General features: G+C 38.9%; 1 protein-coding gene across 1 annotated transcript in view; it reads right to left on the minus strand.

Annotated features, from left to right (window-relative positions):
- Positions 1-221: 221 nt before the first annotated feature.
- Positions 222-15,377, minus strand: part of LOC307000392 (uncharacterized protein) — a 27,735-nt gene continuing 12,579 nt past the window's right edge. The window contains exons 3-10 of the mRNA XM_079615953.1: positions 11,778-11,890; positions 11,396-11,471; positions 9,901-10,087; positions 9,624-9,692; positions 5,852-6,798; positions 3,812-4,635; positions 3,543-3,722; positions 222-2,003 (exon numbers count right to left, since the gene is read on the minus strand). Of these exons, the coding sequence (XP_079472079.1) occupies positions 1,708-2,003; positions 3,543-3,722; positions 3,812-4,635; positions 5,852-6,798; positions 9,624-9,692; positions 9,901-10,087; positions 11,396-11,471; positions 11,778-11,890 (2,692 nt within the window). The 3' untranslated portion in view covers positions 222-1,707. The remainder of the gene's footprint in view (positions 2,004-3,542; positions 3,723-3,811; positions 4,636-5,851; positions 6,799-9,623; positions 9,693-9,900; positions 10,088-11,395; positions 11,472-11,777; positions 11,891-15,377) is intronic.

Here is a 15,377-nt window from a genome sequence, read left to right on the forward strand (position 1 = left end):
GAGCAGAGTGCAACGACACCGTGATCAATAAGGAAAAATTACTTGCGCTTACAAAAACAATTGAAAAATGTTAATGTAATAAACAACAATGGTAAATTACCATTTGATTTTTAAAATTAATGTAGTACAAATCACTTTATTGAAATATGTGTCTTTGAACTGAATTGTGAGGATTTTTATCTGCTCTTTGAGGGCAGCATAAACAAGACCAAGTCTAAAATTACAAACAAAAAGTTTTTTTTTTATTTTTTTATTTCATAGAACTTAGAAAAACACAAAGACAAAACAAATACAAGCTCGTCTTGCCTACGAATGGATGTACATCGTGCTCTTTTTTCTGCAAATATTTACATTCAGTATGTACATGAAGTGGAAATGAAAAACAATTGCCACAGTAATATTTAATAGTAATAACAATACCACTATCAACAGCAATGACAATATATATGTGAGTACATACATACATCGCAAAGTCTGAAAGGACAGATAACAAAACAGCGAGATATAGATATAAAAAGTATTAACTGAGGTGTTACGTGTGGTTATCATGTGTTTCCAATACACAGTTTAAGTTTTGAAATGGATTTGATGGATGAATATATATATTTCTAGAATTACATGAGAGATAGATGTTCATTTTTTCAATGCTGAACAAGCTAATCAATATTTGCATTGAAATATATGGAAAAAGATATCATGGAATATCCATAACTATATCTTCAATAACGTTTCAACAGATTTAAATTAATGGAACATTTACCAAAAATAAACCCTCACCCTCATGTTGTTCCATACCAGTATGACTTTCAGTATGACACAAAAGAGAAATTCTAAAGAATGTTCTGGTCATTTTTGTTCATGCAATTATGATTAATTATGCATAAACATCAAACTGATCTATATGGAATTGTTAAATGTAATTGCATTTATTAATTGTAATTGCATAGTAAAAAAATCTTCAAAATGTCTCAGTTTGCGTTTTTACTGCGGAAGGAATGCCATACTGGTTTGACAACATGAGCAAATGAGTACAGAACTATTTATCTCAAATCAAACAAGGCTTGAAATGGGAAAATAAAAACCTGGAAAAAACGGAAAAAAGTTAAGCTCAATTATGGAATGGGATTTATGAACTGTTTATAACGGTTTAAATTAAATTAAAGTTATTTGAATTTACCTTTGTCATTTTAATGAACAAAGATGGTAGGACTTGGATGAGAATCTTTTTATCTTCAATTTCTTGTGTATATTCCTTCATTTCAATAATAAATATAGTATCTGCATGTAGCAGAAAAGGTGTCACTGCAAATGTGAATAAAATTATAATGTTTGACTCCCATAAAGGCACAGGTTGCTCAGTCTGCCTCTTTCTCTGTTTTTGGTGAGATGTAGGCATGGCCAAAGGGAGAGCAAAGCCATTCAGACTTTCAGCTGGTCAAAAATGTAAATCTACTTTCAAGCCAGCAACAGAAACTGGTAATGTGCAGACAAAAAACAAACAAACAAACAAAAAAAGTGTTATTTTCGTATTTTGGAAAGGTACACAAGGTAGGTGTGCATTTCCGTCTGCTTACCAGAGTGGTACCATTTTCCGTTTCAGACACTGGACACAAATCACGCACATCACATTAATTAAAGCATTTGTACAGTTTACTGTGACTGTACCATATAAATATGTTCACTCAGCACCTCCTCACATTCCCTCCCTTATTCATCTGCTGTTATTGGATGACCCTTCCCAGCATCGTGCTGATTCACGGCCCCAGCAGACAGACAGGGCAGACTGTGCTGGCTTTTCTTGAGCAGCTGTATACGGTTGTGGCAGTAGAATTTAACAGCCCTCCAGTCCCGGTGGTTAGTGACCAGCAGGGGGCAGAGCTGCAGGCAGCGCTCACAGTCCGCTTTGGCGGGCACACGCAGCTCCATAATGTTTTGCACCAGGTGGGACTCAACAGCTGCCCGCTCTGCTTCAGACCAAGGCCGCTTTAGCACACCACGTTTCCCTGAGACAGAGAGGAGAATGTATGTTAATCATTATTCCTATGCAAACACTTCACTGAAGCTCTCCCAGGCACACACACACACACAGACACACACACACGAGCCAGCACTGTGCTGAAGGTCTCAGTGCAATATCTGGAGTTTTTCCCGCAAAGATAGTGTCTATTAAGTCATCTAATCTAATTGGGATTAAAATGTCTTACAATAAACACCAAACATCTACATATATGAGTTACTTCCAGGAAATTGTATGTCCCATCATGTCCTTAACATTAGCGGTTTTGTCTATTTTTTCTTATCTCTTATTTTTAATCAGTTAATACATTTGGAAAAACAATAACCAATAATTTGTATAGTAATATTTTTTCCTATATTGTCCTAATGACAATTTTATGATTGCTTTATGTATTACAAACACTGTGCATTAAGTCATCATGGATTTTATCCCATGTAAAAACATATTTATCAACAGAATCAGACAAAAACAATTTTTATTTATAGTTTCTATGCTGTAATAAAGGCTGTCAATTAGCACTACATTATTCATATACTTAATTGTTATTAAAATACCTCAAGATGGTTTGAAAAAAATGCACATAAACCATTTATTGTCACAATGGTGTGTCGCAATCTGCTTTTTATTCAGCAAGCCTACATAACGTGACAACCAGGCTTTGTTGGTACCATGACGCTGATCATCAACTTTCCCTGTCAACTCAGGCTTTGGTCCAGAGTTCATGGAGCTCATGCACATAACAGTGAACAGCCAATCGTATGCCTTGAAACTTCTCGCGAGAGAATCAGCAAGATTAATTTATTATGCCGAAGATCAAGAGATCAAAGAATACGAAGTACATAAATGCATTTACACATATCAGTGCAAGTGAAAGTAAGGAAATTAATTTATATAGTGATAATATACAGTATATATATTTTTCGGGTATACAGAGACTCGATCAAGTAAGCTCAAATGTAGTCATTTTTAAAGCTTTATCTACTGATTACAAATCTTATTTATATTATATATTATCTGTCATCTTCATCAATCATCTTTAAGGAGTGGCTTTAATGTGTCACTTTGCTCACAGCTGATTGGTCCAATTTCCGTTTGAGATCTTACACAGAACATAACTTACTATTGCGACGAACACTGCTAAAAGCTGAGCCACTTTCATGGTGCCTAAAACCCAGGGTTGGCGCAAACCAAACTGAAACATACCTGGCTAGCCACCTAAACTGGCTTCAAGCTATAGGCCCCCAGATGTCAATATTCTGGTTACAAGAAATCTGAATAAGACAGCTGCCATATGCTTACTTTTTTTTGCTCTCAACTATTCTTAGTTAGTTTAGCTACACTGTACAAAGGTTGCAAAATCTGTGTTTTTGTTTATTTGTTTTATTTAATTCAATAACCCTGGTTTGTCTGCATTGCACATGTAAACATGGATTGCAGTTACAATCATCAGTGTCATCCTCAGGCCCTGGAACTGAGATGTACAAAGTAGTCACACTGTATGATACAATCATACTGTCAGACTCACCGGTCTTGGGCTGTCCTGAGGCCTTTTTGCCGTTCATCTTCTTAGGCCGGGGGGTTTTGCTGTTGTTTGTGGTTTTCTTCATCATAATGGTGGTTGGAGGAGATGGTGCTTCTGGATTCTCTTTACTCTGCTCAACATCTGAATCCTCTGACAGAGAGTCAGCAGAGTTTCCTGACAACACTGAAAGGGGTGTGAAAATAAGTATGACTGATGTGTCCAATACTCTTTATTTACACCTGCCATGTGCTTAACACAACAAACTCACTCACCATCTAACTCCAGACAGATGTGATGTAAACTCATTCCTCGGAACAGGACGCCATCTCTCTCTCCGCATAGTACCACCCGACCAATCAGACCCATCAGCCCTGGGTCTTGGCCGATGGTTGCACAGCTTTGCGTTACATGATACTCTTTCTGCAAAAAGCTTTCCAATCGCTGTGTGGCAGCACCGCGGTTCCCTTCCTCCTCACCCTCGCTTAACAACAGGAGCTGCGTAAGTATCGCCACCTGTCTGCGAACGCGTGTCTGCGTCAGTGCCCGTGGGTAACGCGTACCACTGGATCGAGCCAAGCTGCGTAGTAAATCTGTCCCCCGCAGCGGAGTGGCAGGCGAATGAAATGGCCGGGCAAACACGTAGGGGTTCTGTGGATCGATTCCCACACCAGCACGCGTCTGCAAAAGCACCTCCAGACAGGCTTCAGAATGTGGCGGGAGGATGAGCGGCTGCACTCGGCCACGTTTCCCTTGGACCCCAACGCGAGGGAGATGGGGGAGGACCATCCGCTCGAATGGTGAGAGTGAGGCCTCGAGTGGGGTTAGAGCTTGTGGGGCACCAGGTGCCATGGGGATGGGGCACTGGGGTGTGATGCGGGCCTGGTACTCGGTGATGGTGAGTTTGGAGACTTCGCATTCACGGCGACGGTTGTAAAGGATGAGAAGGGCCAGGCTGGAGTGACAGAGGAGACGCCAGGCCTCAGCTGACTGTGGCGAGCGGGAGAGAGAGATGAAGGCAGAGTGCTGCAGCCGCCGCAGGTACAACACCAGGGAAGAGAGGGCGGAAAGAAGTGGGAGCATGTGGGGTCGACGTGAACTAAGAAAAGAGAAAAAAGAACAAAAGTAAATGCATGAGTTTAGAGAGACTGGATGATAAATTCTAATAGTAAATAATTTTTGTCTACACTGGACACGACTGCGACTGCAGCAAATCCATTTGACCTTTGTGTCAGAAGTGCAGGCATGTGGAGCATGTCAAATAAAACGGCATCGGTTTACTGTCAGGGATTTGCCGTGCCGCAACGCATCCAGTGTCGACAGCATCACTGATTATGATGGGTTCTATTGTCTTTTGTCGTGTCATTTCGCATCACTTGCTTTCGGCATATACACAGTAGAGGTCTTCTCGGGTTCTAAAATCCTAAAACCCGGCATGCATAAATAAAAAAAACAACCCGAGACAGACCCGATAAAATTTAGACCCGAGTCTGACCCGACGGCATTTGTTTTCGAACCCAACTGGACCCAAACGTAAACGGCATTGCCGTGTGCACAGGCTGCAGCCCAGCCGTCAGTCAGGAAAAATACAGTTGTCCTGCTGACTGATTTGGCTGCTGCTCCATTCATTTAATTTATAGATTTACTTATTTATTATTAATTTATATTTTTGCCTGCCCAATGGATACAAGTTATTTCTGAGTTTTCAATTGTGACTATTGTGTATTGGAAAAATAAACTTGATAGCTTGATACAAATTAAATCGGCTTATAAATCATGGATACGCTAGTGTTGTCTGCAACGCTATTTACCTCAACTCCGGCGAAGGGCTTTAAAGCCCTTCTTCTTACTAGAGGGTGTGAGAGATGCCACTTCGATTGACATTGTTCACCGTAATCCATAAAAGATGATGCAAACAGCGAGTCTAAAATCCATGCTGACTGCACTTGTAACGGTAGGCAAAAATGTGGAGCAACCGTGCGTAGAGTCCTATGCACATTGCACATAGAAGTGCGGATACAGAGAGAACTTAGAAAAAGTGAGATAACGTTGTCAAAAAATTGCTCTAAATAAAATATTTTTAAATGCCCAACATAGTTTAAAAGAATTTGGGTCTTCTCGGGGGTCTATTCGGAAAAAACACATTTATTTTAAATTACCAGAGACCCGAGGCCACTAATACTGAACCCGACCCGAGACACTCGGTCTTGGATCTGAACCCACTCAGGTCTCGGGTCGGACTTCGGGTTTTCGGATCCAAGTGGACCCGTGAAGACCTCTAATACATGGTGTAATATCAATTGAAAATGTCTGACCTTGATAGGTCAGTCTTATCCTCCGCTCCGCTTTCTTCTTCTCTCCCTCCATTGTCCTCTCTCGCTTCTTTCAAAGATTCTGACTCCTTCACATGCTCCACAAACACTGAAGTGGGCACCACCTCTTTTGTCTTCACAAAAATGTCTATCTCCTCATTCTCCTTTTTTATTTTTCGTCCTCCTTTTCTGGGAGGATTAGCAGAAGTAGGTGGGCTCCTCTTTAACACAGACACTGGAACACCTCCTCCTCTGGGCGGAGTTGTCAGAGCTGGGGCAAGACTTTTGCGAATAGGGCTAGAGAAGGCAGGGCTCCTTCTGACTGGAGACAAAGGAGGAGGTGAGTGTGGCGTTTCCACCACTACACCTGACACAGGAGCTACTTGGAGGCATTGGGAATGTTTGCTCGATGATGGGAGAGATGAGTGTACACAATGAGAGTTACCAGAGGCGCGTGCTTGCTCCAGGGCAGAGCGCACATCAGGCTGGTGGGCATGGTGTTTGTTCAGATGGCGTGGGAGAGATCGGAAGTGACGGCCACAGTAGACACAGCGCTGTTTCTGTGCCATGGTGCTCTGCCCACGACCCACTGACACTTTGACACTATTAGAAGGAACTCCTGCAGGCGGTGGGCACTTAAACACAGATCTGGAACGAGCAGTGGTCTGCTGAGGGGAGGTTGGGATGGAAAGTGGAAATGAGGGAGGATGTCTGGGGGATCGTTGAGGTGCCTTTCTCTTGGCATGTGCAGCAGGAGAGGAGAGGGCTTTGTGCCTCTTGCGGCGGTGAGGTGTTCGCATGTGCATCTCTCCATTGGCATCATCCGAGTCGAGGTCTGAATCACTGGGCTCAGAGTGAGAGAGAGGGGAGGACGAAGGAGAGAGAGACCAGGAAGGTGTGATGTATTCCGACACAGAAAGAGAAAGTGGAATTGGGCAGGACTCTTCCTCCTAAGAGAGAAAAAAGCACATACATTTCAAAAATCTGTTAAAGACTAGGTAATCTGAAAGGGATTGAAATGAGGTGTTTGAAATGAGGTGAACACCTACTTAAATATCAAACTTATAAGTCTCATGACTGAAAGTGAAAACTGTAGAGCAGAACTTAATTTTATCCACCAGGAAATGACTGAACACCACCAGCACTCAATTTGAAGAGGCTTTTGACTAGGATGAAGTGACCCTCAGGAGTATCTAGACGAATTTAAATTGTCATCCTTTTTGTCGATTAATTGCTATTATTGTCTTAACCTTCATTAAATTGTCAACTGGCATGTTGTTAATTACATCCGTTTTTTTAAAGGCAATTAGAAAATGGATGGTTCACACAGCGGCCCCCAAATCCGCCTGGGCCCATAAGCACATGCATAGCTTGTATACTCACATGCTACGCCACTGACTTTACCAATTTTAAAACCACAAAATCGGTTGAATATGTAAATATCCAGGGCTTTCGTGAAAACTAATATACCTCAGCATTTTTGTATCCCTGCTCACGGACAGTTGGCTCGACAGAGCGTTATTAACAGAACAATTAATTTAAAGGTAAGGTTTATCACTGAAAATTGTGTCATACTATGCCTACTCTTTAAACTGCATTTTGGTCAAAATGAAATACTATGCCACAGAGGTGTGCAATATATATCGTCTGATAATATTGTGATTGTTGGTTTAATGACAGACGGTCTGACATTATCGAGTATCTCCCTCACTTTTACAGAAGCACATCTAGAGAGCACATGCATACACTACATGACGTAGTCTAGTGTGTTAGACTAGTGTGTTTGTGCATTCTTTCACTGCATGATTTAGCCTATTAAAATGCCCTGAATATTCAAGATAAGGGGCAAAAATACCTCTGCATGTCATTTATATTTATATAATTTAATATAGTTAAATCAACCTCACATGAAGAGTTACATTTTTTTCTCCAAATATCAGCACAATTACAAATTGTATACACAGTTCAATAAACAAGAATGTAACATTAATTAATTAATTAAAACATTAATTAATTGTTTGACAAAAGGATTCAATGATTCACTAATTATTAAGACAGTCAAATGCTTAGTTCTTTAATGAATCAGCCGTTTGAATGAATCAGTTGAATCTCAATAGCTACGTCCGAAATCGCATACTTCCCTACTATATAGTAGACGAAAAACAGTATGTGACAAAAGCCCAAATTCACAGTTGTGATAAAAGAGTAGGCAAAAAAGTACCTGGATGACCTACTACTTCCAGCAAGATATGGTGTGCATATGATACTATATAGAACATACTTTTTTTTAGTAGCCCTGAAGTAATTACTCATAGTCAAAATAAGTACTACCTCCGAGAGAGTATGTGATTTCGGACGCAGCCAATGACTCACTCATTAACAGTGACTTGCTGCCACCTGCTGGCAGTTTTAATCTCATATTTAAAGTCTCTTTTCATTTCAAAATATCAATATTCAACGTTTTCTGTTTAAAACGTCAAAAACAAAACATGCATTTGTAACTGCATGTTAAATGCATTAATGCCCCCACTGGTCTGCATTAAACAGTCTGTAAATGCATCTAAATGCCACTTCAGATGCAGCTTCTGTTTCATCTGCATTGCAAGGATAATTTTTTAAACATTGTTTACATTGGTAACATCCCTATTGTGTTTTATTATTCTAAATTAATTCATTGATTAAATGTAACAATTTGATACAAAAGATGATGCATACATTTATTAGGTAAAACATATTCCTATAAAGGTAAAAATGCACTTGAAATGTAAAAATATATTTACATTTATTGGAAAAGATGATTTCTGTCACTGCTATGAACTGACCACCACACAGAATATGAAGATATCAAAAACTTTAGGAGTCAGCTGTCCATGGCAGTCCTAAATCTGCCAAGGTATCAACAGAATAAACACTAAGCAAAATATCGTCTAATTATCGTTATCGATAAAATCAAAATATAATTTTGTGTCAATATCGCACACTCCTACTATGGCAATAGCTTTCTTACCTGTACATGACAGCATTTTGCTTTGGGGGGTTCGGGTGAACTAACAGAACTTTCAGTTTCCCTGTCCGTTTGGCCTAAAACACTGTTTCAACATTGAAATGTTGACTACAAACATGTTGTTCTCTTCGTATTTACGATTCTTTTCAGCCTTTAGCCACTGCCTACAACATGCTGGATCTTTAACTGGGAACCGAAAATAACACACCCACCAAACGTTTAATCTTTGAATTCTTGCAACAGGGAACAATACATGTCGACACCATTATGACTAAACGTTTGCTAAGAAGTATTCCCTAATAAAGCAAGGTGGTATTTAACTCTGGCAAGCGGTACCAGACTGGAGGAAGTGGCCTTGGATGGCAACATGCCCAGTGCATTATGGGTGATGAAGTTTTCCTACCTATTTGGCCCGTTTTCTCTTGTCAGATATCACAGATAAAAAAAATATATATATATATATATATATATATATATATAAAAAAACTGTACTGCTTACATTATAGGCAGTCAAGTTTTATTGAAAGCCCATTTTGCCAGTGCCCTTTAAGTTGAATTTAAATAAAGAAGTACATACTGGGTGGAACAGTAGGAAAATGTTGGAAATGTTAGTATGCAGGTGCATTTACACCGATGGCCAGGGGCGCAACAATTATTTCAGGAGTGAGGGGGACAGGATATTCAGCATAAGGCCTGAAAATGCCTTTTGCTTGTTAACTGGGTGTATAGTCTATGATTGTGCATTTGTAAAAACGAAACGTATATATTTACCTTTTTAATGTTGCTCTCGTGGTCCAAACTGCAATCAAAGGTACTAGGAGGCACAGTGCCATGAAAACCCTGAGAGGGGTAGGAAACATCAACACAAAATATTAGAGTGTGACTATAAAGTCCCACTAATATTCTCACACATACAGTACACATGAAAAAAATCAAATACCATGCAAATAAACGCATATCACAAACACATCTAAATGATCAAATGTCAACAATTTGCATACAACTAGTATCACTGAGATGTGCTGGCCATTGTCATGGTTACACTTACCACAGCGTTTTCTCCCCACTCCGTCAAACTGTAATCCACAGTGATCTCCTCCCCCTTAGTGATGTCGCGGATCGCTATGACAATCAGTCGCACTTGATTTCCACAGTGCACTTCCCGAATGCGGCAGTTTGGTGTTGGGGGGTACGAGACAGATCCCCTCAATCCGCTAGAGCCCTCCTCACTCACACTGTATGGGAGAAAACTACATCAGACAGCAATACACCAAAACAAACTGATATAGATAACCACATCACAGCTGGGAAATCTTGCAGTATCCATTCAGTATAATCTTCAGATTTTTGAAAGTAGACATTTATGTGATCTAAGTTGAGTCGACTAGTCGCTGATGACGTCGTTAAAATAAGCCTGAACCTCGAGCTGAGACTCAAACGCTGGGGGTTGCGATTAATTTTAAAACGTGCAAACGTCCTGATCAATTTTGAGCATCCAGATGGTATAATCAAACATATCTTGTGTAGCGCTCTCGGAGTATGCATTTATTCTTTATTATTATTCTTCAATAGGCCATGACCAACGCACAGTCGACGTCAAGCTTAAAGCGTCGTGGCAGAGCATTAAAGTCTGCGCAACCCCTTGTATGTGTTTTTTTGTTGAGTATCATTCATACATCAGACTGTTATGGCTCATATACGCAATTTATTGCAATTCAATAATAATTGAGAGATGGTCAAATAAATGTTCCCCAAAAGCTTGTTGTGTCATATTTAACATTTATATTAACATGGAAAAATAAAAAATAAAAATAAATAAATGTTTTATGATATATATATATATATATATATATATATATATTTTTTTTTTTTTTTTTTTTATGAATAATCAAGTAAACCCAAGTTGCTTCAGTCCAGTAAATGTTGATCTTATATACGAATCATGAAAGATTTCACAGCAAAAAAGATTTACTTGTTAAAAAAGTTTAAACAATCAATAAGATTGTGTACAAAAGGTTTTTCAGTAAAAGTTGTCATAAATTTTTATAGGCCCTAGTAATTTGCATATTAAATATGATACAACGGGCTAATATATTTATAAATATGCATTATACTTATTGTTTAACAGGATTTTACAAAGAATGTTTACTTTAAGTTATGAGAGATTAAAATGTTTAAAAAATGTGACAAGCATTCTTTTTTTAAACTAATTTATACCCCTGTGCTATAAATGTACATTTTTTGTGCTGCACTATGACCACACACACACACACACACACACAGAGAGAGAGAGAGAGCGAGAGAGCGAGAGAGAGAGAAAATAAACACGTTGCAATAAACATACACAACCTGCATTCCAGTAATCCCCCACCTCGATATACACACAACTGCATCTCTCGACCACACAACAAACACAATTACTCGCTATCTCTTCCTAGCGCGCGCACACACACACACACCCACGGACAGATACACACATGCAGTCTCTCTAGTCAGACCACACACACACACACACTCAGTCAGTCAGTCAGTCAGTCACTCACCAGAGCTGAGCAGATTGTGTTTCATAGTATGGTCCATCAGCAGCAGGGACTCCGTGTTTGTCCTCACGACCGTCACCTGCAACACACATATAATAGGATCTCACATAGATATTTACACACTATCTCTGAAACATACACAAATATAATGTTAAGCTGTATGGTTTACTTGAATGAGTAATGGTACATTCACACTTACAGTGATTAAATCATTGGAGGTTGACTGGTCACTTTGTTGCTGCTAATTTCCGTCAGTGTGAATACCACTTGACACTAGAGCTTGGCTCCTTATTTCTTGATCCAATTTCTCTCTTTTTTATCATTTTCGGTTTTCTTACATATCAATTAAAGAAACAAAAAGGACAACAACAAAAAAACATTTTACCTTTCTCTGGTCCATAGCTGTTCTCTGACATGCTTTCTTCCTCATCTTCTGTGGCGAAGACTCTGTCGCACACCTTCACTGGTGTCCCTTTCCTTTTCCTTCCACAGCCACGTCTACGAAACACACACATACACACACATCATCATCATCACATTAAACGGACAGCCTGAACAACTTAATCAGCAACAAAACATAAATCACACAGACAAATCAATAACCTGGACACATCAGTGGATCAATGGAAATCACAGCACAAATCCTATTCAGTCTTACTTCTCTAAACCAAAAATGTGGAAGCAAAACATGTTTAATTAAGACTCATATAATGCACCTCTATTTGTTACTAAAAATAGCACCGCCTATACAATTAATCTTTTATACCTGGCTTAACTAAAGGAAGCCCGTCAACTGATCTGAATCATGTGTCAAGCACATCAGAAATATAACATAATGCTCATCTTAGCAAGCACCACTAATTAATCCACTACACATTCACTCTTCTTCTTCAAGAAGAAGAATCAGTTAGGTAGAATCTATATATGTACATAATAACAGAACTCTGATCTAGAGAAGTTTTACTCGCAAATCAATAATCCATAAAATCTTCAACAGAGGGTAACTGACCACATAAAAGTGTGAGCTGCTGTTAATAGAGCAGTGTATGAAAGCCAAAGATTCGTTTTCCACAGATGCAGCTGTGAATGCTTAATTAGACAAGTGTGGAGATGTGCAGTCTCTTGGTTACAGATGTGTTCAGTGTGTGTGTCGTGCCTGACGTATTCATTGAGCTGTGATAAGACTTAGTCTTGCCGACTGGATATTGATCTGGCCGACCCTCCATCTGGACCCGAGAGCATATGTTTGCGTGTGCTAGTGTGCATGCAGGCAGGCAGATTCATATGTTCATCCCTCGATTCACCATTTCAGGTCAGCTTAATAAAGAACTGAGATAGAGATAATTACAAAGATGATAAAAAAACAAGTCTATGAAACTTAATAAGAGTACATGGCAGTATTAAACTGATGTGAATAATGGAAGTGGGCCAATAACAAATAAAGCTTCAAGAAAATTCAAAAAGTTCACTTTTTGACAAAATTCAAAAAGTTTCACATCAGTTTAAAACTAATTTTACATTGAACAGGCTTCTACTTGGATACCTGTATTAGCTTTAGCCTATATGCTAGCAAGTTCATACATAGAATCTTTAAATACAATGAAGAAGTTTATGATAAAATAGCATTTTTCCTAGTTTTTCATTGGTTGTACCTGACATGGAAAGTGTACCAACCTACCCATACTTTAAAAGTAGCTATTTTTTATCAGTATTTGAAAGAGATCTAAACCTTTTCACTCTGCCACAAAAGATCATTTGGGCTCCTCTGGATGCTGCACTAACATGCTTATTACTCTTATTACCAGTTTATAATAAAATACCTATGTGTTCACAGGTGCACTGTTTTTTTAGTGGCATCTAGTGGTGAGGTTGCGAATTGCAAGCAACAGAAGTTACGGTGGCCGACAGGAAAATATGTCGTCGTCTGAGACTGCAGAGAGTAGCCAGTTAAGCAATGAGGTTTCTTTACAAAGATAAATGAAGAAATTAGGTTTACTTAATTATTCCGTAAAACAATATGTTATTGTGAATATTATTGTTACTTGTTCTTCATTGTGTCATTGTTTTAAATGGTAATTGGTACACAATGCACCTTTAAGCCACCCTGACATTTAAGAATATACACATTTTTAGACAAATTTAAAACTACTGATATTTATTAAATGTGTTTATGAAAGGTTTCAAGCATGAAATTATGCCATGGTCTTTTATTTTGAATTTCTTATTATTAAAACACCATTTTAAACAGTTTTCTTAGTCTGTTCATTTGCGCAGACGATTGCAACATTTTGGGGATTTAAGATACCAAAACATTTTTAAAAATCTATTATTCGAATGTACTAAAAAATTAATTCAAACTACATTTATTTGATAGAATAATGTGCTGGATGTGACGAATGGATCAAATTACTTTAAAAAGAAAGAAATGCATTTGGACACAAAAATATGCACGTCATTGACCCAAGTACAGATTATTCAATGGGTTATATTCCTATGTACCTTCCTGTGTGTTAACACACACCATGACACTTGTAAGTTGTAAAAAAAACACTTTCCAACAAAAAAAAGGCATATAGTGCACAACATTACTAATTAATCTACAATTTCCAATCCAATTCTAATGAAAGCCACTGCAACACTAGACTTTATGCTCCAATCACTTCAATTCATATGCAGTTTTGTCTTTTGCTCATCAGTCTGATGAACTCTAAACTGTGAATTTGCATAACAAAAGACATCTGACCAATAGACCAGTGGTTCTCCACCTTTTTTACTCAAAGGCTCCCGTTTGTCTGAGACGATACTCAAAAGCCTTCCTATATAAGCCATGTACCTCTGGTAATTGTATTGTACTAAAAAAAATATGAATTAAGATTGTGTCAATATATCTAAATTTAAGACTTATTGCCCCCCCAGGAAGTTTGCTTAAGCGGGACTTAATAGAGGATCTAAAGGTATGGTGACATTAGTGAAATTTAATGGGCAAATTGTCTATGATCAGAAATATAGAGGTGTATAAGCTCACACAGAAGTGAGTCACTACTAAAGTCAAAACTCCAGAGAGCGTAAATGTAAATGTGACTGCATCTTAAACGTCCTCTTGACTGAATTTAAAAAACTGACATTTTGGTCAACAGGCCCAAAACTCTCACCCTAGCCATGGGCCATAGTGTCGTACTTACTGTTGAATACTAACACACATGCTCATTCACTCACACATTCTCATTTTATTGTAAACCAGTGGTTTATCATCGGCGCGTTTACAAAGTCGACCGTGAGAACATGGACAAGTTCCACTGAGATCCATTTAAATAACATTCACTGTTTTCTGTGGACATACTCTTGTCCAGCCTGTCAGTAAATCTGATTACACACACTTGTGTAACTCATTATCCATGTCAATACACTGCAAAACGGACATGCTTTTAATCCCTCCACGTTCCACAAGTCAAAATCTGTTTTTCTTTCCTTCATTTGTGTATCTCCACACTGTTTATCTCTCTTTTTTCCTTTTTCCCTCTCGTACACACACAAAATCCTATTCCACTCAAAACAACACACAAACAAGTCAAATCAGAAATGCACATGTGGACAAGAACACAAACTCACACCTATCCTCTTTATAAACCCACCAAGTGCACAAGCACACACACACACACACACACACACACACACACACTCCAACCCCCCCCCCCCCCCCCTCCAGTCGGACACACATGTATGTGTTCACACACATGCAAACACACCCTACCCTTTAAAAGCCTGCACACACACACACACACACAACCACACACACGCTCTCCCTGTGACACAGACACACACGCAAACACTCTCTTTCTCAATCACACACACACATACACACACACACACACACACACATATCCTCTCTTCAGCTGAGCTCACATGCACGCACACACTCACCCCTCCTCCATCTCAAGCTCACATGCACACACACGCACTCACATACACTCACTAACTCTCATAC

Source organism: Phoxinus phoxinus (assembly GCF_949152265.1).
Source record: "Phoxinus phoxinus genome assembly, chromosome: 6".
In the NCBI taxonomy this organism is placed as follows: Eukaryota; Metazoa; Chordata; class Actinopteri; order Cypriniformes; family Leuciscidae; genus Phoxinus; species Phoxinus phoxinus.